The sequence below is a fragment of the Zootoca vivipara genome, chromosome 2 (assembly GCF_963506605.1).
Source record: "Zootoca vivipara chromosome 2, rZooViv1.1, whole genome shotgun sequence".
In the NCBI taxonomy this organism is placed as follows: Eukaryota; Metazoa; Chordata; class Lepidosauria; order Squamata; family Lacertidae; genus Zootoca; species Zootoca vivipara.
The window spans coordinates 36141796-36169290 of NC_083277.1; the positions used below are offsets into that span (position 1 = coordinate 36141796).

At 41.2% G+C, this 27495-nt stretch overlaps 1 protein-coding gene across 2 annotated transcripts in view; it reads right to left on the minus strand.

Annotated features, from left to right (window-relative positions):
• Window positions 1–27495, minus strand: part of RAD18 (RAD18 E3 ubiquitin protein ligase) — a 100760-nt gene that overhangs the window by 62568 nt on the left and 10697 nt on the right. For both annotated transcript variants that reach the window (XM_035106574.2, XM_035106577.2), the window contains 5 exons: window positions 17398–17735; window positions 12834–12933; window positions 6672–6856; window positions 3113–3189; window positions 1925–1985 (listed from right to left, as the gene is read on the minus strand). In XM_035106574.2, the coding sequence (XP_034962465.2) occupies window positions 1925–1985; window positions 3113–3189; window positions 6672–6856; window positions 12834–12933; window positions 17398–17735 (761 nt within the window). The remainder of the gene's footprint in view (window positions 1–1924; window positions 1986–3112; window positions 3190–6671; window positions 6857–12833; window positions 12934–17397; window positions 17736–27495) is intronic.

Below are 27495 nucleotides of genomic sequence, written 5' to 3' on the forward strand. Positions count from 1 at the left end.
TTTTTTAGGATAAAATGGAGCAGAGAGAACCATATACATCTTGAGCTCCTTGGAGAAAAAGGAGGTCTATAAATGCAATGAATGAATGAATGAATGAATGAATGAATGAATGAATGAATAATCCCTTCATTGTTAACTATTCCACGTGCCTACATTAGTCTTCCCAACCTTGAGTACCCTGATGTTGCTGAACTACAGCTGCCATCATCCCTGTTGATCAGGCTGGCTAAGGAAGCTGGGAGTTGAATGCAACAACACCCCCCTCCTGAGGGACTTGCCTCCAGATCCTTGTATTCTAAGAATCCTTGTATCTAAGCAAAGGAAAACGAAGTCATTCATTGAGGATCTGGGAACAAACTGCTATTAGTCAGGTTCGATGTCCCTAAAGTCCCAAATGGCTGCAGAATGTATGAACCTATATAGGAAGTGAAGCAAATTACTGGTCAGGGAACAAAATGCATGGGGACGAGCAACTCATCCATAGAAGGCCAGAGCAAATGTACAGTATTCTAGCTGCTCACTGCTCTAATTCAAAACTGATCAGTTTCATTTGCAATGCACTACTTTCATTCACCTGTCATGCTACAGTGAAAAATGACATGCAGACATATATTTTTTCAAAACGTTCCATTCGCATAATGCTGCTACAACATTTCACATGACACTAGTTAATACCAGCGTTTTGACATTTATAAAGCATTGAATGGGAGCCAAAAGACTGAGGATTGCTGGACTATCCAGTGTAGAAAAATTAGCCCTGAAATTAAATAAAGAATGAACCAGGTATTCCAAAAATCAAAGTTTAAAAATAATTAAAAGCAGCCTGTTAAAATATACCCCAAACTCCATTTCATGAGGCAAGCTTTCCTAACTAGTTCAACATCCTGCTGCACTCCCAAAGGACATTTAGTTACTAAATATGAGGAGGAACAGACACACAGCAGTCCTACATTGGGTCGATCAAGGGTATACCTGAAAGTACAGTGGTACCTCTGGTTACGAACCTAATTCATTCCAGAGGCCCGTTCTTAACCTGAAACCGTTCTTAACTTGAGGTACCACTTTAGCTAATGGGGCCTCCCACTGCTGCTGCGCCGTCGCCGCCGCGCAATTTCCGTTCTCATCCTGCGGCAAAGTTATTAACCCGAGATTCTACTTCCGGGTTAGCGGAGTTTGTAACCCGAAGAGTTTGTAACCCAAGGTAACACTGTACTTGAACTCTAAACCAGGGTCATAGTCAACATTATATTAAGCATAATTTGATAAGTATACAAATCTAATGATTCTTTAAGACTTCTTATTGGACAAACTATGAGGTTGCTGGCTAACAGTTAAAATAAAAAAGCTTTGGTTCAGTTCAGACAAAATGTGAAACCTATTCAATTACATAGCATAAACCATAGTTCCCCCCCCCCCTGTATATCAAAACCTACAAACTATGGTTTCTGTTTCCCCTCAAAACCAGGGTTGCAAGCTAACTCCAAACTACAGATTGTGATCCTATTTGCAGGACAAATTTGCAGGAAAGATGTAACTAACTGAACCAGGGTATGCCTTCATGTTGACACCAAAGCATAGCTGTCAAGTTCTCCCTTTTTAAAAGGGAAATTCCCTTGTGCTGAATAGGCTTCCTTGCGAGAAAAGGGAAAACTTGACAGCTATACACCAAAGTTATTATGCCAAATGTGGGAGGAAGAGTGGAGAGTTTTGCTTCCTAGTCATAGCTCCTTGCAATCCCATAATGCACTGCTCTCCTTCTCTTTTCTTTTCTTTCTTTTCTTGGGCACACTAGTATAGGTAAACAATGATGGGGAAAAGGGAGAAAATGAGTATTTTAATACCAGTTCCATTTGTAACTTGTTCATTTCCTAAGAGATAATTTCCTTTTTGAAAAAAATGCAAATGAAATAATCGCTTTACTTACGATAATCTCTGTGAATTTCATCTATTTCTTTCTCCGTCTGTTTTTTTGTAAATGTCATGCTCTGCAACAGTAGCACAAACATTACTTTTTAATGAAGGATATAAAGCCACACACCAAAAAATAATCAAGGGAAGTTTATCTAAAAGGGAAGTTTTTTATATTCTCCTCACACAACCCTCCCCTCCCTTGACAACTGTAGTTTAGTACTCTTTCTAAACACTCTCGATTGCATTTAACATGTGCTAGTCTACCTAAAGGGAGATCCTTTTCTCTACAGGGTCAAATTCAAGGTGCCAGCACTAGTGCATAAAGCTTTAAATGGCTTGGGACCCAAGTACCTAAAAGAGCACCTTCCCCAATACCAACCATCTCACATCCTTTAATTGGCAGGTGAGGCCTTGTGGGTGGTGCCATCACCAAGGGGTGCCCAGTTGGTGCTGACTCATGATGGGTTCTTTTCAGTGGTGGTTCCCCAATTGTGGCTGGCCCTCCCTATTGAGGTGCGCCAGTCTCCATCATTATTAAGTACATCCCATAGATGTGTAGAGTTGGAAGGGATTCCAAGGATCATCTAGTACAGTCCCCTGCAATGCAGGGGGTACACATAAGGTACATCCTCAGTTCTGGTTTGAAAAGCTCATTGTGGGATTTTTATCACATGAAGTGACACATGCTCATTTCTTGTCACAGAGACATCACCTTGCCGACAATGGTCCATATAGTTAAAGCTATGGCTTTCCCAGTAGTGAGAGTGAGAGCTGGACCATAAAGAAAGCTGATCGCTGAAGGATTGATGCTTTTGAAATATGGTGCTGGAGGAGACTCTTGAGAGTCCCATGGACTGCAAGAAGATCAAACCTATCCATTCTGAAGGAAATCAGCCCTGAGTGCTCACTGGAAGGACATATCCTGAAGCTGAGGCTCCAATACTCTGGCCACCTCATGAGAAGAGAAGACTCCCTGGAAAAGACCCTGATGTTGGGAAAGTTTGAGGGCACAAGGAGAAGGGGACGACAGAGGACGAGATGATTGGACAGTGTTCTCAAAGCTACAAACATGAGTTTGACCAAACTGCAGGAGGCAGTGGAAGATAGGAGTGCCTGGCGTGCTATGGTCCATGGGGTCACGAAGAGTCAGACACGACTAAACAAAACAACAAGAAGTCTCAGTCGAAGTTTATCAACTTACGCCACTTCTAGGTTTACTGGATTCCAGTTGTGTTCGAGTCTTCTCATTTTTTTCCAGCTCTCCTACAATTTCAGCAACTGTGGAAATAAACGATTGTCGTAAGCAAAAGCCTAACATCACGGGAACACCTCTTATATCAAGGCACAAAATGTTTCTGAGACTATATTCTTTGTAAGAACTGAAACATGCTAGTCTGAAGTGAAAACACATTTTCACCTATAATGAAGCTTTTTCTAAGAGATGGGGAGTACGAGAGAATGTAGGAAGGTGCAGTTCACCTGCTTGTGAAAAGCAAGACCTGAATAAGGGAATAAAGACTGCATCATTGCTGAAAGGGGCAGGAAACATCAGTAACCACATGCTAGCTGCCAGAAGGATCTCAGAATTAGGACAGATTTCTCATGCCATTCTGAGCAAGCTCTAAGAGGCGTCTCGGTAAATCCTTGACTGTTAATGTATCTGAGTATTACAGTATTTTCAAAAGCAGCAATAGTTTCCTGATAAAGGAGATCACAGAGTGAAGGAGAAAGGTAAATGGAAGAGGAAAAAGGCAAGAGGTTCTTCTTTGTGACTGGCTGCAGTAACAGAGTAGCCCATCTCCTGCCCAACAAACACTGCTTGTTTTCTGATCCTTGTGCTTCCATCCCCAGAATCTATCAACCCCAGAGCTATAAGCAACAAAGACAAATCAAGGACTAGAAGACCTGAACAGAAGACTGTGCTAAGAGAGTTTTGAATGTCACTACAAGATCCATATATCTCCAAGTGACTGTTACATCTCTCATTCATCAACTCCCAACTGCTGCTGCTATTATTATTATTATTATTATTATTATTATTATTATTATTATTATTATTATTTTGCAGGAATGACCAAAAAAGCAGAGTTACAGAGTTCTTACTGTATTTCTTTCTCTCTCTTTGGGGACCATCTTTGGTATAAGACAGCCTCTGGAATTCCTAAGCAGCTTTCTCTACTCACCACCCATGTGAAAAATAGGGCTATGAGCATTAATAGTCACTTCTGTTACCGGTAGTACCGTAGTAGCAGGCAAACATTTCTTCAGAGCTAACAGAGCTGAAGCCATATAAAAATAAATGTATACAAGTGCCTGAACAACAGTAGGTAGGTAGATAATGATTGAGTTTTCATGCATCAATATTTTCTACTATCCAACAGAACAGAACATCTCTAGCTGGAACTGAAATAAAAGTTGTTGGCGGGGGGGCGGGGCGGGGCGGAGGAGTCAGCATGCCCCAGTGAATATTGTGTAGGATTAGAGATTAAGAGCCTAGACTCTAAATCCCCGACTTGTAATCAAACTCCCAAGACAACAACTTTGGGCAAATCACTCTCCATTTTGGTACCCTTTTTTGTGAAACAGAAATATAATTGACTATTTTACAGACCTGTGAGATCAAACGAACCAAGCATGGGAAATTTGGGAAACAGTGGTCCTTGGCAGCATTCTTGTCTGTAAGTGCCACCAAGAATTATTTTATTATTGTTTTTTATTTCTGGTCTTTGAAATCCAAATGGCTGGCGAAAACAAAATAGCAGGACCATTTACAGCGTGCTATAAAATTAGAGATTTTCTGGCATCACAAATGGATTGTATTTTTGTTTGCAATCAACATGTTTGTTGATTTTAAGTCTGTCCTGTGTAGAGATCATTAATTTAGAGCCTATGGATTTTCCTCACGGGAAAACGAAACTCAAACATTACTTCCATCAGGAATCTGATACCTTCTTAAAGAAGTTGCTCCATAAATAGATATCTAAGAAATAAGCCCAACATGACTCAACAGTTAGAAAACCTCTCCCGATTTGTAGAAAAATCCAGACTAGATTGAGCAGTTTAGGGAGTGTGATAGGGAACATTTGGGCCTGATCAGAGGTGGTGGGAGCTGTGATGCAACATCTGGAGGGCCACAGTTTTGCCATTCCTGGACTAGAGTCAGAAACCCAGTGGCTTCTAATGTAAATCACAATAGCCTGAGTTGGATGCAACATTAAAATATGGTTTAATGCTACATGGATGAGCTCGCACATGCCTGCCTCCAATCTCTTCCTCGCGTCATTTTAAAAGTGTTGCCAGAAGATGAAACTTTGGGAAATTATATTTTAAACGACATAGAACATGTTAACTATATAAGAAAATGAAAAATGGGTCTGTGGTTTGACATTTTCATTGAGTTACCCTCGTACATCCAGGTTTGAAGGCATCATGCCTCTGAAAGCCAGTTGCCGGGGAACATGAGTGTGTGGGCAGGCACTGCACTTGTGTCCTGCTTGTGGACTTCCTGCTGGCATCTGATTGGCCACAATGAGAAACAGAATACTGGACGAGAAGGACCCTTGATGTGATCCAGCAGGGTTTCTCTAATGTTAACCACCATCATTCATTTTTCTGAAGAAAACTGTATTTCTCTAGTTCTTGCAACAACAACAAAAGTCAAATCAAAACACTCAGAACAGACACTTCTGTTGTTGCCTACAACTACTGGAACCAGGGCAACCACGTTTTAAGAGGTCAGCTCTCATGTTGTCTTCCCCTGGACAAATATTTGTGCCCTCAAGTCGTATTTTCGAATTGTAACTCTAGAGGTCATTTTGACCTTTAGCGGAAAAGATTTCCTAGCTTTCTGTTAAAATGGGACAAGTAGAACTGAATCAGAGATTCCTCTCCTAAGTTATATTCAGAGAATTTTTTTTACTTTTAAAGTGTGTTATGCAACTATGTGAGAATCAACATCATCATCATCATCATCATTATTTAGATTGCATACATTTTACTGGGTGGGTTACAACAATTACGCTCAATAAAATTGGGGGGGGGGTCCCCTCAAAATGTATATATCAGATGTGAAAGGCCAGGGGAAAGAGGTGAGTATGTGTATTATACCGTGAGATTTATAATACACACAGGTCTATGAGATTTGGGTAACAATTTCTTGTGTTTGGATAAGTGAATTTTCGTATAGCGAGTGTTAGGATAGTGTAGCCTACATGTATAGAGCTGATGGGCTAGAAGCAAACAATTTACAGCACCCATAGCTAAAATAACGCAAGACGGAATGGGATGACCACATGCTTTGCCACCACCACAAACACGAATAAGAGTTAAGTCTCTAAGGCTGACTTTACTCTATAAACACATAAAAAAGCTATTTGAAGTCACATCCATGTAGCAGCTGTGCAGTGTGCGTGGAGGCCATAGAAATTAACTACCACCATACCACTGAGAATATTTCTGCCAGGGTTACAGGGGAATCCCAACGCCATGCGGAAAGCAACCACTGGACAAAAATAGCTACCTTGCGCTGAGCTGACCTCATGCCAATGAAAATTCAAATGGCCTTTCAGCAGAGCGACTGTTTCGTGCGAAGGGAGTCCAAGACCAAATATGTCCAAAGAGAAATCTGGAATAGGCATGCTCGAATGTTATGTTCTCAAATAAATAAAATGGTAGGTAAACAAGCTGTCGGAAAGAGGCATACTTTATGAAAATGTTGGCAGTTTTCAAGGAAAACCATTATCTGAAATCCAGCCTCCTACCTGATTTGGGGTTTAAAGAATCACACTCTGAATTATACATGTGCACAAACTCCTGGTGCCTTTTAATAAGCTGTTGTTTCGTTCCCTGAGTGGACAGTCCAAGTTCTTTCAGCCTTCTTCTCAGATCACGATCAGACAGTAAACTGTACACCACTTTAGACAGTAGCTTTCTTTTTTGTCCAGAGCTGAAATAATTTTTAAAAATGGGAGGGAATCAATAAAGCTGTTCCGGTCAGGCACTTCAACAAATGTATGTGTTTTTTCCTACATTATAGTTATTCAAAAAGAAAAAATTTGGGGGGGGGGGCTCACACACAAATGCACTGCAATAAAAGATCAAATACGTTAGAGGACTTTCAGGTCAGCCTAGATGGGTGGTGGTGGATAACAGCATTCCTGGTACTTTTCCTAAGCATCTCCACTTTTCATCCCTCCCAATCAGGTATAGCATTCCTTCCCCAACACCGATTATCATCATCATCATTATCATTTTTATTAAATACTGTTATAACCTGCTTTAGCACTGAGGAGCTCAAAGTTATCTCCAATTTCTACTGTCAGAACAACCTTGTGATGTAAACTAAGCTGAGGAGATCAAGAGTTTAATTCAAGTAAAATGTTTTTTTAAAAAACTATCATATTACAGAATATGAAATGCCATGAGCCGAATACTTTGGGTCTCTCTTTCTGATTATGTTTTACAATTATATAAATTATATAAATTTTAATATAAATTGTCAATACAATGTGTTAATATGACCAAATTGTTTCGAGTGCCAGTTAATGGAACTTGCTATTAATTATTATTTCAAGCTTTATATCCAACTTTTCTCTTAGATGATGAAAACCTCTTACAAAATATAAAACCAACAATAGGACCAACAGTTTAGAACATCAGCAATCAAAATTTAACACAGGCAGCAGCATCAGTACATCGTTATTAAAATGCCGCAACCCCCAAAGGCTTGCTCAAAGAACTATCTTTATTGCCCACCAGAAAATGATTAGAGGTTAATCTAGGCGGCCTGGCTTAGCAAGGGCATCCCACAACCTTGGCACGACTACAGCAAAAGTTCTGTCACTCATGCCATGAGGACAGAAAGCAAAGTCTCTGAAATTAGGTTCCAAGCTTGAGTTGTATTCATATTAGAACCTTCAGCATACCACAGCAAAGATGCCATCAGCAACCATGAGGGCAAACTTCATCATCCCAATGGATACCTTCACCCCGCAACAAACAGTTGGGCAACCTCAAGGGTTCCAACAACAGAGGGCCTTTGTGTCAAATGGAAAGGAAATGGTCTTCCAGCTGTTCAGCAAGGGGAAATATGATTTTGCTTTGGAAGTGTGTTTTATTGGCAAGTCCTGAACACATCCTATTGAAAAAATGAAGCTAAATGTATTTGAAAGCAAGCTTTAATTTTAACTGCAGTTTTAATCAGAGCGTTTTAATTATCATAATCTTTGTATTCTGTAATGCAGGTGGCGAGAAGATACACTTTCTGTATGGGAGGCAGTTCTTTAAGATGCTGGTAGGGAATGCAACTTTTCAATGGGTAAAACTGCATTATATTATTTCCAACCATCCTAACAGCATAAATCACAAACAGAACAAAAGCTGCTGAAGAGGCTGATAGGTGAAGGCTACAGAACATCTCCCTTATGAGTCTGGATTGAAGGATCAGCATCAGACTGGAAAATGTTGGAATCCACAGGGGGTCATTGGGTCGCTGGGAAACTGCACACCCTGCCTTCCAGGGCCACACAGTCTTTTCAAGACCACCCGAGCCATTATTGAACGTCTATAAAAGTGCAGCACATGCATTCTGCACCTTGAGAAGTCTCTTTAAGAAACATACTGCCTGTGCAATCTAATGCTCACAAACATGATTCAAATGCAGACATCAGGCTAAGCCAGGCATCCCCAAACTGCGGCCCTCCAGATGTTTTGGCCTACAACTCCCATGATCCCTAGCTAACAGGACCAGTGGTCGGGGAAGATGGGAATTGTAGTCCAAAACATCTGGAGGGCCGAAGTTTGGGGGTGCCTGGGCTAAGCTATGGTTTGCATTAAGCATTATTTGAACTTCCAAACACACCAAGCCTGGAGATGCTTGTCTACTCATTCTCCTTCTGCTCAGGGTGCCTTTCTCTGCTGTTCAGTGTGCCCAAGGCGTGGGAAGTTGACCAATCAAAACTGTTTGACAAGTTAAGCATGTTTAAATAACGTTCAAATGTGTGGGGGGTTTTTAGAAAATGCACGCTACTTTTTTGAGAATTGGTTTTGGCCTGCAAACCAACTTCACCCCAGGTAATATTCCTTACAGGCAACCTAAATGTCCTAACTGCCACTGTAAGGAAGTTGAACACATTGCCAAGGTCATGCTTAATAACTTTTAGTAGCTAAATCTTTTGAGACAAGAATCTTCTCAGAGGCTGTTTCAAACTGCATGACGCCTAGATAAAAATAAACCACATTACAGAAAACAGCCACATTTCTTAGAATTCCAGAGGGAAAGCGTGTTCCAGCCATATATAAATCTTTACATCTGCAAGTAATAACAAAAATCAAGAAACAGTCAAAAATCTGTCAAAATAAAGATGCTAGCACCTGTTCAGAGTGCAACAGAGAGACCTCTGTGGAAATAAGATGACTTGCAAACATTTGTCATTGTCTTTCCATGGCAAAGTGCTAACACACGGTAGGCTTGTGGTATTTTGCATTCAGTATAACACTAAGAACTTTTAGTAATGAAAGCACACATTTGAACTAGAGAGAGCACAGGGGAAAGAATTAACTACTGAGCAAATACAGAAATTTCGAAATCCCAGTGCATCATTTACAAAACAAGATTAATGGCGGATTAGCCACGCTCGTATTCCCTACTATTCCACTAAGAATTAGGTCCAAGTTTGAAATCAGGGCTGGAGAAATGGCTCAATAAATTCATATCAGAACTGACAGCACAACTACTGCTCAGTGAGTGTGCAATGCAGCCCCTTCGTGTGATGTGGAAAAATAAGCCAGGAAATCTTTAACTATTACCGTAGTTTCTTGCTTCATGCAAATCAGGACACTACAGTTAATGTCTTTAGAACAAGTTATGATTTTATGCAAACTTTGAACCATAGCTTCATATCCTGGCTTGTTCCAAAGCTGTTAGCCATAGTTTCCCAGTTCAAACAGAACAGGAAACTATAGTTAATGGAAGACTTTGAAATCTGTTTGCTCACTCAAAGAAGCTGTGCACGGGCACCTGTTCCTATCTCGGCTGTTGAACTTATCATCTAAACACAGCCATTGTGTTCCTATAGTTTGGATCACAAGCCAACATAAGCCCTATTTAGGCACTTTGTTCCAAACAGGTGAAAGGGACACATGGGGCTACCCCTCCTCATAATGAAATAAATTTCCTGGTCATACCTGGAGCCAAACCTTTATCTGCATTAGTTTGAAGCTTAGGCCAAGAGTGAGTGACTGGCCCAAGGTCACCATAGGGTTTCCAACATGAGGACAAGAACCCTGGCCAATCATCCCTAGGCTGAAAATGCTATGCGCATCCAGGGTCATTATGGGTTGACTGGGGACACACCTATAGCTCATTTGACACATTCAATACTCATGGTACTTGAAGCCTGAATAGGCCTACCACTTTAGAAATGACAGCACTCTGTTAACAAGACTTCCTTTTCCTGTATTCTAAATCACCATTATGCATTTGAGGGTGGCATGGAAAGAGGCATGTAAAGCTTTGCCATAGTTGTGGAGCTCCTAACCACAGCTACAGTGCAACCTGCATGTGCACACCATAGTAAGTGGGTAAGCCAAACATTTCGAGGGTCAGCAAATTGGAACAAGTTGCAGGTGGTCATCCTCACAGTGGGCCAGTGTGGTGCAGTGGTCACAGTGCCTGTCTAGGAGCCAGGGGACCAGGGTTCAAATCCCTACTCAGTCATGAAGGGCCATTTGAATGTACACTGTGATCTTTGAGACACAATAGAAAACAAATTGTCATTGTGTAACTGAGGCCTTAAAAAGCTGAAGTGTGCCTTACATAGTTATGAAGAACTCCTTAAAGAAAAAGGCAGTGTATATATCTTAAGCTTGTTAGACCCCATTGCATTCCCATCAAGCATGATGTTCTGTTTCACTGGAAGTGAATTCTATATTCCTAAGTAGGAAAACAGACAATAATGAAGAGGCCCATCTCTGCAATCACTCCTCTCTATTTCTAGCAGTCACAGAGGTAGTCAATGGGTACACACAACTGTATTCCCTAACTAACTTGACTAATTTGGCACCAGCGCCTCTTGTACTCCACAAACTTATCTAATCCCTTCTTGTTTATTTATTATTTCTAACACATATGAATCACTGCCCTGCCACAGGCATTCAAAACAATTTGCGACAAATGCCACCAATAACGTTCCCTAGCAACAAGCTCAGGCTCCACAGGCAACTCGCGCGTTTCATCTCTTTAAAAAAATATAAAATCTTTGACATTGTTCACCCTGTTTGTGCTATTGCTATTTCACACAGTAAGGCAAAATAAACCATTCTACCCTATTCACAAATGAACTCCATTCATGATTCTTTTATTCAAGGTGATTGTAGGATTCTGTCATCTATACATTAGACTTTATTTATGATCTACCGGGATCAATTATAGATGTTACTTTCCTACTAATGACATTAGTTTCCTACTAATGAAATCAACTAAGGCTGTTCTCCACCCACATTCATATTGTGCAAATAATGTATCACACGCTATGCTTGTTGTTGTTGTTGTTGTTTTAAATGGTTAAACATAATCACTGCATTTAAACTTGTCTGTTCACTCACTATCCTGGCTTTGTGTGTGCTTCCATGAGAGAAAAGAGGGAGAAGGGATTAAAATACATGGCTGGAAAGCATTTTTCTATGTCCAAAATAAAGGAACTTACATAACAATGCAACAAGATCACTGATCTTTAAGAGCAAAAGCAAACTCACTGGTATGGCAATCACTAATACATCACAGGTAAGCTTGTGGAACAATTAGGGGGAAACACCCCAAGGAGAAGTTCACAGACTATTGAGATAGATTGGATGTAATCATAGTAAAAAAGAAGATGTGTGTCTGTACTTGATTGGAATGTGATCAGCAGCTCTAACACAGCAGAGCAGACAACTGGAAGCCATAGCACCCTAACATTTTTTCTTCAAATTAAAGATTTCTGGTTCGTTGCTGAACTAGTTTGTAATCAGTCCTCAAAGCGTTTGAATTTTGTCAATCCATGGCTGCTTAGAAGACTATATGAGAATCTTCTATAGACTTTGCTGGTCTATACAATTGCTTCAATAGGTATAGATGCAGGGTTCCAGCATCATTAGATTCAGAAGCATGGCTTTAAAAAGTTACCTGCAGTTATCTAATAATAATAATGTGCAGAAATTCCTGGAAGTAATCAGGAATCACACTGCAGAACATCCACACTGTTGGACAGTTCCAAAGTGGGGGAGGGCGGGGATGAATCAATCTATCCATGCCTCTTCCAGTAAGTATAACTATAAAATAGCCAGTGAGGTATTGCAAGGAGAGTGCTCCACCTACTGAGAATTTTGCCCTGTGCCTCCTTTTTATTTGTGTTGATTGACAAGGTAGAGGTACAGGAAGAGGTACAGACATAACGCCAATCATCTTTCTTCCAAAGATTCACCTATGTTATTTTTATATGCCTGTACCCAGGCATGGGCTGTCATCCAAAAGTGGTACCTGAATGATATTATAAATAAACATAAATGATGCCTTTAGCGAACAATAAAATAGCATCTATGAAGGATTCCAAGGAAGTCAGTGGGTGCTTGCTTTAAGTCTGGCTAAGAAAGTGACAAAGACCCAGATATTAATACGACGGCAGCAATACTGCTTCAGCTTGCTTCCAGACAACTGTGCAGGACAGATGTTCCCCTTCATTCAACAAATCCAATGACTTTGAATAAATCGAACACCCAGAGTTTTGTTGTTGATAGTGGCATTTCCCCCCTTTTGGGTGGTGCTTATTAATATCATTTGTTCACAAGCAAACAAGAAAGCTTGGCACAATCTGGCACATAACTGCATCTCCTTGCAGCAAGCATGGGCAACATTCACCAGAAGCTCACTCACTCAAGTATCTTACCTTCGGAGACTGTCTTTCTTCTCATCTCTTGTCAAGCAGCCATCAAGGTGCTTATTTATATGAAGTTCTTGAACAGGAACCCTGCAGACAGGGCACTCCACTGAAACGTTTGAAAGCATTCATGTTAACATGGACATTCCTAAAGAATGCTTGCCAACTGAAGAAAATCATTTATTTTCATAAGGGAGGAGGGAAAGGGTTGGTGTTTTTGTGCAGAGCAAAATGCAGATTTCGGGGTGAAGCTGTTCCTAATATATGAACACCATTTCATTACCTGTTCCAAATGGAGCTTATTTCCGCAAAAATACAAGTGCAGACCTCACTTTCCATATAGAAACATGTATTTCCTCTGGCAAATTTAGGATTTTTAAGATTCACAATGGTACCAGCAATGCATCCTCATCTAGATTTTCCCAAACATGATTGCATTTACCCCCAGTGACGCAGCTCAGTGGTCTAGGTCTGCAGAATATTTCCTGCCAGCCTGGAAAAAAGGGAAGCTCCGTTCTCCAGCAGAAAATTGAAGTCAAGAGTGCATATTAATTCACATCCTAAAATCCAAAGAATCACTTTCTCTTTAAAGCAGCATCAGAAGGAGCCATTTGAAGCAAAGCACCAGAAGACATGGAAAGAGATCATTCTTCTCTTAATCACCACTTTCCCCTACAACTTCCTTAAACATGCACACAGCCACTTTGGATTCCAAACCCACATTTTCTGTGTTTGGAATCTCAATATTACTGCCAATGAATAGGGAACAGGAATGTGGTCCATCACAGGCATGATTCTTAGGTGTAGACTTCAAAGTCCTGCTAAAACCTGACCCGCCTGACCCCAGCAGGAGACACAGCCTGTTTTACTCAAAGCCATTGAACATTAAGTTACTCCCAAAGGTTGGATAGTGTTGTCTTGCAGTGTACAAACATGGCATTGCCAATATTTTTCACAAGTCTACAGGATCCCTCATCCACCACCCCAGAGACATAGAGAGGGTAGTTGTTTGTCCCCCAAGGAATTTGGCCCCTTTGAAGGGAATGTTCCCCTCTTCCTCAAAATGATGTTCTCCATCCCAGAGACCCTTATCCTTCTCAGGATAGAGCAGGGCTGTGTAGAATTATTAAAACAGCAGAGAGCATTATTGGCTGCTCACTTCACCTTAGAACAAATCTACACCACCAGGTGCCATAGAAAAGCACTAGACATATCAAGAGATCCAACGCACCCTGGTCACCATTTCTTTCAGCTCCTGCCATCGGGACGGAGATAAAGAACTATGCAGGCAAGAACGAGCCGTCTCAGGAACAGTTTCTTCTCTAGAGCGATTTTGGCCTTAAATGGAAAGCCTGGACTTTGAAGTCATCTTATTTTATTTGTTATTTGTATTATATTTACTGTTTTTAATTAGGTTTTGTAATTTTGGATTATGCGGAATGCTTTATCTGAGTGGATGTAGCAACGGAGTAATTTCGTTGTTCCTGCAAGGGGACAATGACAGTAAAGATATCTTATCTTATCTTATTCTCCCTCACAGCTGGGGAGCTGCCATTGTGGGAGTGGGACACAGCTATCACCCACCCACCGCTCTGCCTTCCTTAGCTTTTCCAAGCCCAACACCTCAGTCTCAAGGGAACGAACCTGTACCTGGAGAGCCAGGAGCTTCTTGTTCACGCACACCCATGATTTCTCTCCAACACTAGAAGTCTTCCACACCCTTTCCAGCTTTCTACCTGTGTAATTGCTTTTTGTAGTTTCAGTTACTTTGAGAGCTTGGGTTTTCTTTACGTCAAAGGAAGGAGCTTTTATTTTTTTAAAAAAAAATCCTGGTAGCAACACATTTTTAAAAGTGCAAGTTATTGTGTAGTTTTCAGTTGTACCTCACACTCTAGCTTTGATAGACCTGACTAAATTTTAACTGGTTTTAACTTGCACTGACAGCTGCAAGTTTTCAGCTGCACCTTATTTTCACCCACGACAACAGTCTAACATTTATAATCTAGGGAAACAGAGCTCATGAAGGGTGGGGGGTGTTTTTAAAGAAGGCTAAGCCCACCCTTTTTAAAACGAAGCTGATTCTCCCACTAGCAAGACCTGTGTTTTGTAGAACTATATATGGTAGAGTTTCCTCCTTTTTATCCCATCTCCAAAATGGAAGCCTTTAGCCTAGTTTACTGTGGCCCCTCCAGCTTCCCTGCAGAGTTAGCACAGGTAGCTACAGGCTTCCTACCCCTAGAATGTAGCTCCTAAATTATGAGTTCTTTCAGGATCTGGCTCCTAGCATACAATGATCTTACACTGGATCCTTATTACGGTATTCTGAACTGTTTTAATTAAATAAATGGGTGCTACCTATCCACTCCTTGCATATCTGCTTAACTCCCTTTCTTGTTTTGTCACCTCAGGCTCCCTTTAGCACGTGGAGCAGGGCAATGTTGGATTTTATGGCTGGATTTTATTGTCCTACCGCTGGTTTGGCATTATAGATTTATTGTTTTATTGAGTTGCTGGGTCATGTTTTAATTTTGTCTATTCATTTATCTGTGTTATGTCACCTAGAGAACATTTTTATAAGGCAACTTACACAACGAATTAATGGTATACAGATATTCAGCTCAGCTGTTCCGCTGTAAGTCAAAGCTTTAAAAGGTCCAGAGTATGTCTCTGAGACATAAAAGGGGAAGGCAAAATAAAGAAGTACAAAGCCAAAGGACAGAAAATAAAAATGGAATATAGTACTGCATTTATTTTCCTTATGCTTCTGACAGGGAAGGAGAGTATTTTATTTATTTACTTGCTGTTTTTATATAAAGCCATCCAAAAACATTGTTCTCTGTGTGGTTTCCAGAATAAAATGATAAACACCATTAGGAACACAATATCCTTCAAACACAGTAATTATTCATATATAATAAGTGGAATTATTCCAACTGGAATAATTGGACTGGAATTTGGGAGCAGGGAGTAAAGTTTATTTTTCATGGGCATAGAGACTGGGACGTCACTTACTAAGGTAGCATTTCTTGAAATGTTAATTATTGAAATGTGTTCTGACGCTTCTATAAATAACACTGAAAAAAGAGGTCAGGAATGCCAAATTCATTCTAACCAATCATGTTTAGTTTCTAGGCCAACTGGGTTCCCACACTGTATTCCAAATAACATATAAATTAGGAAAGACAATTAAGATATTAGGTAGCGTACAAAGGATATCATTGCATTTTACATTTATGACTCAATTCACAAGACCGAGTTAGAAAGTTTTCACTCTTTCCCCTTTCATATGGGAAGGCAGCCAAAAAGAAAAATGCCCATCAAAATATGCAAGAACAATAGTATATCATGAATGTAAAGGCTTTATTACTGGCAATTTAAAAACATAACTTCTGAATTTTCCACTTCTTTTGGAATTAAGGAGGCCACAACTGCAAAGCACCACTTGACTAGGGCTATCAAAGTCCATTTTTAAACCAAAAACTGTTCAACTGAAAAACCAAATACAGCAGAATCCTTTTAACATTACCACCTGGTGGGTATCTTATTGCCTTTTTTTAAAAGACCCAAATTGAAACAGGATGTCACACTTGGCAAGAATTTAAACACGGTAGAAACCATTCTATTACACAAATCTATCTTCTCTTCATATATCTAACATTTTCTGTGTTAATAGGAATATATTTCCATCAGATGGCTGAGCACTATTTAAATGAGGTTTTGAAAAACCACATATGTGCTGCATCATCAAGAAGATTGTTGTTTAGGATTCAGCGCCACACTAACTGATACTAGCTGACTGTTGCAGAAGGCATATAGTTATGGTTGAGTGCACCAGATTCATTTTTCTGGCCACTGTAGCATGAGAATTGAACTATGGGCTGGTTTAGATATGGCAAACTATACTTAACATCACAAGAATGAACCTAACCTTTCCCCAGGCTTGTATGCGTCCCCTGCCCACTCTTCTGCTCCTCAAGAATGGCCACAAGAATGAGTTCAGAAACGTCCACTTCTGCTCCAGATTTTTAAGATAAACCATAACTTGCCCTATCATCTCTACCCAGACAAACTGTGGTTACTCTTAACCCAGGTAACTTGAAATAAGGAAAGTGCAAGCCATAGTTTCTGAAGTTGCCTGGTGTCCACTAACACCAAGATTAACCACAGTTTAGGGTTTCAACAAAATGCTAAACTGTGGTTAATTTGTAAAAAGGAGTGGACACTTCCACTCTCCTCTTTACCATCACACAACAGGGGGCGTGCACGAACTCAGCAGGAAGCTAAACCATTAGGACAAGAGATCGCTTTGTACACCTTTGCATTTAAGGTGCCATAAAGAATGCACAAGGATTGTTTCAGAATCAGAAAGAGAAAGCAGTCTGTGAAACAAACTTAATAAATTAATATGCACCTTACATTCCACTGGAGTTAATGTTTCAGTAAACTCATGATTGAACTAGAAACTTAAAACTCCTTAATAATCCAACCCCCAAAGACCCATCTGAGCACAGATGAAAAATCAATGTGGAACCTTGGTGCATACAGAAAAAAATAACTATAGAACAAAACTTACCCTTTGGGATAACTTTTGTTGCAGATGTGGAAGGAGTTTCAGGGTTTCTGGTGCCTGCTGCTTCTGTGTGAAGAGTCTCTTGGTCCTCTTGAGAGCCACATGGGCTCTCCTCCTGCTCCATTTTGAACTGTTTACTTTCCTTTTCAGGTGGGTTTAAGTGCCTTCTACGGGCTGGAATGGTCTCTTTGACTATAAAGGTATCAGCAGATTGCTGTTCTTGTTTTAAAACAAGACCAACTGGGGAACTCAAAATATGGACTTGGGGAGAAGCCTTCTTGGTAAGCAGCTTTGGAGAAGAAAGTGCTGCAGGATCTAAGACTGCCTGGAACAGCTGCTGTCTAGGAGTAAACACAGAACTATTTCAGTGTATTATGTTATGTATTTTTGTGTTTTATATTGCAAACCACCCTGTGATCCTCAGACGAAGGGCAGTATAGAAATATGTATCATCAACATCATCGTCATCATTTTATTTGTATGCCACCTTTCCATAGTTGAAACTGTGCTCAAGGCGACTTACAACACGGCAAGATTTACATAATTACAAACATAACAGAACTCATAAACAATAAATAGAACAATCAAAAAGTACACAACCAAATGGAAATAATTTCCACATAAATCATAAGATCTAAAACTAAAGATACAACAATAATATCAATAACAGCAACAGCTCTCTCAATCCCCCCCATAAACAACAGCCCAATAATCTGTTCAACAGCCTCAGCTTTTGTAGCTGGAGTCAGTCAGCACCCCATTCTCCCAGGCCAGATGGGAAAAGGCCAGCAAGGCAGGGGGCAGGTCTTCCATGGGTTCACAGCCAAGGTGGTCTCATTTAAAACAACACAGATAAAAATTAAAAGCAATCTAAGAGAGGAGCCCTCTCTGCTAAGCAGCAGCCTGTTGAGCCCCACCCCAAGCCAGGTGAAGAGAGGAAAGGGCATGGCCCTTCAGGTCCCCAGCAGGCAGTCCTGCATGTATATCATGCAGAAGAACCAAAAAGTAAAAATGTAACACAAAAAGATGACAAAAATATTGCTACTGAGGATACAATACTCTTTTTTTTTTGATAACTTCAATAAGCTAAGTGGTGACATCTAGTGGTCATATACTGGGTGCAACCATACCACATATAAGACCCAAGGGGCAAATTATTTATTTATTATTATTATTATTACCCCCACCCTTCACTAGAAAGTCCTAGGGTAGGTCACAACAATGTGAATAATGGAACCACCATGGGTTCACTGTAACATCTGGAAACAAGTAGGTTGACATATAATTTTAGACTTAGTACAGTGGTGCCTCGACTTACAAATTTAATCCGTTCCGAAGGCACCTTCATGAGTCGAAAAATCCGTAAGTCGAAAAACGCTATTGGAAACGCGATTTCCCATAGGAATGCATTGGAAACGGAAAAATCCATAAGTCGAAAAATCCCTATCTAAAACAGCCTCGGTTTTTTTCCGGATGTCAAGACATTTGTAAGCGCGCGGCCATTACCCCCATTCGTAAGTCGAAAAATTCGGTTGTCAAGTCGTTCGTAAGTCGAGGCACCACTGTACAAGTAAAAGAAGAAGATGGGCACACCTGATGTCAAAAACTTCAGAGGGTTGGGGAAAGACTCCTACCTCCTGTATTTATCTTTGGAGGCCTGAAAAATCACTTCTGGTCACTTCTCAAGATTCCTTAGATGAATCCTAACCCTTGTTTTCACTTTGTGTCAATTTGATCCAATGAGTTTTCAGGGGCAGTCAGACCACACAATGGCCAAAGGGGACAATGGAAGAAAGCAGTCGATAAGTATGTACACGTTTGCCCAGCGTTTAATGTTTCCCAATCTAAGATGATAAGGCTCCTGGAACAACTGCCCAGAGCAAAAACCCGTACATTTCACATAACAAAACAAAGGAGGCAATTAATCAATCTTGAACAGAATACATAATTTCTGGAAAACAACAGTGGGAAAGTGCTGTGGGGCTCATGTTCTGTACAGGGGCTCCCCGGACGTCTGGCTGGCCACCGTGGGGAACAAGAGGCTGGACTAAATTGTTCTTTGGTCTGATCCGTTAGTCATGCGAATTTCAGCGGGTCTACTCTGAGTAGGACTGGTACTAGCTACAGCTCTACATAAACGTTGCAAATTAAATAAATCAATTTGTCTGGGTAAGCTTGCAAGAATAATACCTCTTTTTAATATGTACGGCATAAACCTATTTACAACTCTTATCAAGTAAAGGTTCTCCGCCAGGACAGTCTGGAATATGGACACTTTGAAATTGCATTTCACATCTCAGTTCCGTGAAAATGTCACCCTGCTAATAAATCCTGGCCTCTGGAAGGCTCTGTTTGTTTGTTGGAATCCATTTATATCTCTTTTCATGGGAGCTGAAATTTATTCAAAGGTTTGGGTCAGTAGCCTTCAGTCCTAGATGAAGGACAGACACCCCCAAGATTTGGATATATTACAAAGCAGCCCAGTAAAACCACTCCAATCCCCTTGTTTCCTGGGGGGGGGGGGTGTTTCCCACTGACCTTAATGCCAAGTTACCACAATTACCACCAGGTCAGTATTCTACTGAAATAAAATCATATTTATTCATATAAACCCAGAAACTGGGAGGGAAAGAGAAAATAATTTATATGGTTTGGATCCAGGAAAGTACTAATGTATGACATTTTGGTGAAGGTGACTTTTATACTTCTCGCTCACCTGGCAGTCTCCTGAAGCCCTCCAAATGCTTCTCAACATGGTCAGGGAACCCTTTTGAATGGGCTGCAGTGGTGGAATAAGGGAGCAATAGCTGAAAAGTGAGCTGAGGCCCCCCAAAAATTCTTTAATTTTTTTCCAGTTTTCTTAGAACTATCAACCAAACAACCACCAAACCCACCTTTGAAAGGAGGAAGGGAAAAGCTATGCCTTTCACAAACCTAAAAGGTAAAGGTAAAGGGGCCCCTGACCATCAGGTCCAGTCGTGTCCGACTCTGGGGTTGTGGTGCTCATCTCGCTCTATAGGCCGAGGGAGCCGGCGTTTGTCCGCAGACAGCTTCCGAGTCATGTGGCCAGCATAACAAAGCTGCTTCTGGCGAACCAGAGCAGCGCACGGAAACGCCGTTTACCTTCCCGCTGGAGCGGTCCCTATTTATCTACTTGCACTTTGAAGTGCTTTCGAACTGCTAGGTGGGCAGGAGCTGGGACCGAGCAACGGGAGCTCACTCCGTTGCAGGGATTCGAACCGCCAACCTTCTGATCAAGAAGCCCTAGACTCTGTGGTTTAACCCACAGCGCCACCTGGGTCTTCACAAACCTACCAGAGTAGAAATCCAAAAAATTTCACAGCTGCACTGTAAAAGTCACATTTTTCAATGATCAATTGTAGTTGGGAACATTTCTTTTAACCTTCAAACAAAAACCAGCCGAACTGTTTCACCATAATTATTTCTTTACTACCTCATAAAATATACAATGGTTCCTCTATCAACTTCATCCCAGGCCTGTGTGTGTTTGAATATTATGGACGTCATTAAACTTCTCAGATAAGAGACTAAATAGAACTATTAATACACAATAGACTGTTTTTTAGCAGCGCACACTCTTTCCTTCGAATTCTAGAACTTATTTTTATGTTTTATTTACTGGACATTAAAACGTGTTCTGGGCACACAAATCTAAGCAGACTATGAGATGCATGTTTCTGGGGAAAGCTTACGGCAATTAAATGGTTGGGACCAGGCTTTTTACAGAGTGACAGTGTCAAAGAGACTAGAAGGCCAAGATAGGCCACCAGAAGTCACTACTCTGCTCTGGGTCTGCCACATATACCTTGCCAAAACTGTAGAAATCAGAGAATGTGGCAACACTAAAAGTCTCTATGTGTTGCTGGTTTACAGCAGAGGCAGCCAAAGAAGTGTTCTGCTTTGTTGTGGACTCCAGCTCACATCATTCCTCACCAGCGGCCAAACTGGCTGGGGCTGATGGAAGTGGAAGTCCACCACATCTGGAGGGACCCACACTCAGTGATGATGAATGTATTCACTGCCAACAACAGACCACGGATAAATTATGCTACTTCAAAATCGGTTGCTTGTTGTTGTTGTTTTTTGTAGCTTCTTGCATGAAGTTATCAGGGGAAGAGCCTTCAGACGCTAGAGTTAAAAGAAGTCGTCCTTTATGTTGTGAACCACCCTAAGATCTATGGATGACGGATGGTATAAAAGCTTGATAAATAATAAATACAGTGGAACCTCAGCTGCCAAACATAATCCATTCAGGAAGAGCTTTCAACTTCCAAAATGTTTGACAACCGAGGCACAACTGCCGGTCGGCAAGTTCCATTGAGAAAAGTGGAGAAAAGTGCCTCGGAAGCCGTTCGACTTCCGAGGCGCATTCAAAAATGGAAGCATTCACTTCCAGGTTTTTGGCGTTCGAAAACCGAAACATTCAACTTCTGAAGCATTCAGCAACCAAGTTTCCACTGTAGTAATCATCATTCAGTGCTATTTTTCCAGAAAAGAGGTACCGCAACTCACCATGAACGCCTCCCTTATTCTCTTACAATGCCAATGGCACCCACCTGAGATGTGCCAGAACTGAATTCCAGTTGAAAAAAGGTCCTGATAATCATAGAACTGTAGAGTTTAAAGGGTTCTCAAAGTCACAGAACCCAACTGCCATCTTCACACACCCAGAGACACACATGGATGCCAGATAAAGGGGCCTCCACAAGTCCCTACAGATCTTATCCCACCATCAGGCTGATGACTCAACTGAGTAATAAAAACTTCCTATCACTAGTCAGCATCTTCCAGAAGAATCATTCACTGCAGTCCTTGGACCAAGTCCACTTTCTGTTTACCCCATGCAAAAAAAAAGAAACAGCAGTACCATTTTCACATGCAGAAACATCAGTTCATGGCATAGTTATTCCCATGGCTGCAGTACCCAAAGAAGTGCTTTTTCAACAATAGAAAATGTGAGTTGCATAGAGTCACATTCATACTGTTGTTTCCTCTTGTGATCACACCACTGCAGCTGCTCAGATGTAGGCAACTCTCTGGTGATGTGGCATCAGTCTTAAGAATTTGGAAAAATCACACTCTGCCCAACCGCTAAACATAATGAACAAAAACACGATGAACTCTCTTAGCCCTTTAGTACAGTTTGCTAAACTCAACACCAGAGTTCAACACTTTGGCAGCTTCTTATATCTCAAAAGAAGAAGAAAAGAAGAGACAAAGACTGTTAAAGAGCAAGAGAGAAAGAAACTATTGGTGGTCGCAAAGGAAAAAGGACACATAATTAGGATACAAGGACCTAATGTCTTCCTATCTGCCTCAAGGTACTAAATCATACCAGCATTTCCATAAATCCAAGTGAGACTTCTTTTTTTAAAAAAAAACTAATTTGTGGTACCCAACATTAACACTCAGAATCTAAAAGTGTGAACAATCCTGAGACTACAGGCTTTTTTTGTGGTGTATTAATTGTACATCAGGTTAGCCAAGGACACTGTGCTGAGCATCTATTGATTTGGTGTGCATTGGTAAGCTGATAGCCCTTTGGGCCACAGAGGAATAGATTCTTCACCCTCCCTGATTTATAAGATTTGTTCAGATCCATTAAGGAAATCAGAAGTAGTTAAGGATTACAGCCTAGGATCAGAATGGGTAGAAGCAACACAACTTGTTCTTTGCAATACTGCAAGAAAATAATAAAGGTGCCAGTAAATCTGCCCCTAAGACACAAAGCAGAAACTAAAATATTTATGTTGTGGGATTTAAAACAATCATTTCCAGAATATCAATAGTTCTTAAGAAACAGAGGCACCTGGGCATCAAACACTATTTATATGATAGATATAGATGCCACATTAAAGTCAAGCTTCTTTTTGCTTCCTGTAATTTGTTCTAAATATACAATCCATGAATGCAAAAAGAAAGGAGAATCAAGCTTTATGAATAAGTACCAAATTTCAGCTTTACCACTGGCCTGAAAGTGTCTTAAGCAGGCTTCCTCAACCTCAGCCCTCCAGATGTTTTGAAGACTACAATTCCCAGCATCCCTGACCACCGGTCCTGCTAGCTAGGGATCAAAGTTTTGACCTTGTGGGGGGCCGGACTATTGGGGGGGGGTGAATGAATTCCTATGCCCCACAAATAACCCAGAGATGCATTTTAAATAAAAGGACACATTCTACTCATGTAAAAACATGCTGATTCCCAGACCATCCGTGGGCCAGATTTAGAAAGCAATTGGGCTGGATCCAGCCCCTGGGCCTTAGTTTGCCTACCCATGCTCTAGATCCTCCCGCCTCCCAAATGGACAGAGATCCTGGAGAGGAAAGGAGGGAGGAGGGAGAGGGAGAATATGTCTATAGACCACAGCAATTCCCCCTCCCCAACCCTCAAGTCTGTCCTGGTGCTGCACCAAGCAGCAGGTGGGCACAGCTGGATGAGACCAACTCCACCCTGCTCACCCCTGCAGGTCTCAGTGATACCGACCAGATCGGCCTCCTCATCCACAATCAGATCATAGATAAGGGAGGTCTTATTCAGAACCAATCTGGCATTCAGCAGCAGCTGCAGACCCAAAGGCTGGCTGATACGACAACCACAATATCCCAGGTTGGAGCATCTAATTTATAGGCCTCTTGTACATGATACCCCCCCCCCCAATAACTGAGTCAGAGCTTGTAGGTAAATATAATATATAGTATGTGCTTTATATTTTCCCTTACGGCAGTTTCAATTCCTGACAAGATTCCTAGAGTTTACGCAAAGACCCTTTACAGCAGGGGTTGTCAACCTGGTCCCTACCGCCCAGTAGTGGGCATTTCAGGATTCTAGGTGGGCGGTAGGGGGTTCTACAGTACAAGCTGAATCCTCCTTCCATTGAGCACTGGTAGGCGGTAAGGGAATTTTACCATCAAGAAAGATGCATTAGTGGGTGGTAGGTATAAAAAGGTTAACTACTCCTGCTTTGGGATGCGGGTGGCACTGTAGTTTAAACCACAGAGCCTAGGGCAGGGGTCCCCAAACTAAGGCCAGGGGGCCGGATACGGCCCAATCACCTTTTAAATCTGGCCCGCGGACGGTCCGGGAATCAGCATGTTCGTACATGAGTAGAAAGTATTCTTTTATTTAAAACGCATTAAAATGCAAATGGTTACCGTATTTGTGGGGCATATGAATTCATTCATATATTTTTTCAAAATACAGTCCGGCCCCCCACAAGGTCTGTGGGACAGTGGACCGGCCCCCTGCTGAAAAAGTTTGCTGACCCCTAGCCTAGGGCTTGCCGATCAGAAGGTTGGCAGTTCAAATCCCGGTGATGGGGTGAGCTCCCATTGCTCAGTCCCAGCTCCTGCCAACCTAGCAGTTCGAAAGCACGTCAAAGTGCAAGTAGATAAATAGGTACCACTCCAGTGGGAAGGTAAACAGCGTTTCTGTGTGCTGCTCTGGTTTGCCAGAAGTGGCCTAGTCATGCTGGCCACATGACTCGGAAGCTGTACGCCGGCTCCCTCGGCCAATAACGCGAGATGAGCGCCACAGCCCCAGAGTCGTCCGCGACTGGACCTAATGGTCAGGGGCTCCTTTAACCTCTGCTTTACAGTGTTGAAACAAGCGCCCAAAGCTGGCATCTTCAAGCAATACTTGCAGTCTCCTATGAATAATCAGATAGCAATATTGAAAATTACTTAGCACAATAACAAGTTTCAGTATTGCTTTCCTGAGGAATATACCCAGTGGAAGAAGCAAAGGAGAAGACAATTCAACCATGAAATAGAGAAGAGGTTTCAGTGATACAGCAAGCAAAACAAAAAACAAAAACCCACCTTCAGGGAAATGTTTTAATTCCCACCATTTTCATATTTTGTGGCATCTGTCCAAATCATTTAACAGCTGGGTTGCTGCTGCTGCTGTTTTTCCCCCCCTCAAGTTTGAGTAGAGACCACAAGCCTTGAGGGGTTATTTCTTCTTTGAGCTCCTTTGTAAGAAATTGGGGAGGGGTATTTTTGCCATTATCAGATGCCAAGGTGAAGTGAAAGAGGGACAGAATGAATGAGTGTTTTAAGGGTTGCCGTTCACTTCTGGCTGGGACACCATCCACCTGCAGCCATTGCGAGAAAAGATGTTCCCCACCCCTGGTTTAACAGTTATACCCACCACCACCACCCCAGAAAATAAGTCCTCTGCTGATATCTATTTTAACCAGAGCCCTCAATACTCAAGAAAGATAGCTGTGTAGGATCAAGTAAGTTCAAAATAAAAAAAACAAGTACCTTACCCTGGGCAATGCTATTAATAAACTTCTACATGTTGAGAATTCAGGAACATCCCAAAGTTTCCTAACTTGTGTTCCAGAGGACAACCTATGTTATCATAAGACAACTTTTTCAGAGTAGTTGTTTTTTCAGTGTGCCTTATTGCTCTGACGTTCCTTCTTGCCCTTCCACTGACTTGTGGGAACGCCAGTAAGACTTTAAAGCAAAATATAATAACAACAACAACAACAGTAATAGTTAAGTTCTACAGGTTGCCTCCCTTTCATGAAAGACAGCCTGGTTTCAAAGCCAGGGCACAACATCTTGAGGTTTATATGGATAGTGACTTTTCTCATCTTTTCATGTGTCACTAAAAAGTCTTCATTTCATGGTTTGCTGTCCTCTGTTTCCTGCACAAGCAACAACTTGTCATACCAAAACTAACCCTTAACATTCAGAGATCCGCGATATCTCAAGAGGAGTTAGTGAAAAGCACCATAGTATCCTGCCTCCTAGAAAGTGGAGACTTGTTACATGACTTCATTAAATATATATAAATAAGTGTTAGGTGTTCAAAAGCGAGGGAAATCCCAGAGCTGAAAAGCCCAAAGGAAAAGCCAAAGCATGCTTTTTTAAAGCAACGAGAGACAGTGATGGCACTAAAAACCAACAAAGAGTAGACGACAGAGCAGAGATTGAGAAACATGGACCTCTTATTGTTGTTGGACTCCAACTCCCACCAGCCCCAGTCAGCACAGACAATGTTCAGGGATGATGGGAGTTGTAGTCCGCCTCTGCCATAAAAGGTGTCAAGTCAAGCAAGAAAATATTTTGAATTGCAACTCCTTTTGAGCGATATAAACATTCTTCAGGATCAGATCTTTGGTGGTTGGGGTATGGAAATAGCAATCTTATTATCACATGATATGAGCCACATTTCAAAGAATAACCTCCTTTTAAAAAATTAAAAAACAACATATTATATGTAGGAATTGCTCCATTTCATTGCATTCTCTTGGCAAGGCGCTTACTTGATAAAAGATTCCACACACACCAAGATATTCCCTTGAAGAAGGGCTGGGTAGCCCAAAACAAGTTGGAACTCAGGATTTTTTTCTTGCATCAATATGTTTTATACAACCATGCCTACCTTTTAAAAACACAATTTGCTCCACACAGAAAGGTTAGAAGTTTAGCGGGACCCCTGAGGTACAGAACTGTGAGTCATCCAAGTAAAGAAATTATATTGGGGGAGCAAAAAGGCAAAGCAGTCGATAGTAACACAGTTCAGATACCCAAACGGCAGGAAATATCCAATTATTAACAGCTGCTGGTTAAGAAAAGCAATTCTTGTTGTAATTTACAATGGAATCAACAGCCATTCTCTTACAGAGTGCTCGCTGCCACAGTTTTTTACAAAATTACCTAACAGTCACTTTTCAGCCAGTAGTACTCTTGCCAGTTGTCTTATGTAGGTTTCATTGCTATTCTTGTGCATCCACCTCCCTGAATGACTCTTGAAACAACTCCTGTGTTCCCTAGTCATCATTGGAAAGACTCAAATATTGACAGTATTGGCTATGATATTTATTGTTGCCATTATTACTACTCATTAGAACCAGAAAATGGTGTTCACAATGAAGCACTCTCAACCAAAATGATTGGTATAGGAAGGGCGCTGACCACCATACTATATGCTGAGGGTTCACTTCCTCTCTTGAGCCCTACCCTGAAAAAAACTACCCTCAGAAGATGACTTTTGATGTTCATATAAACAAAGTCCATTCCGGGTCAGCCCTAGTTTATATTCCTTTGAAAGCCAACAGGGTGTCTG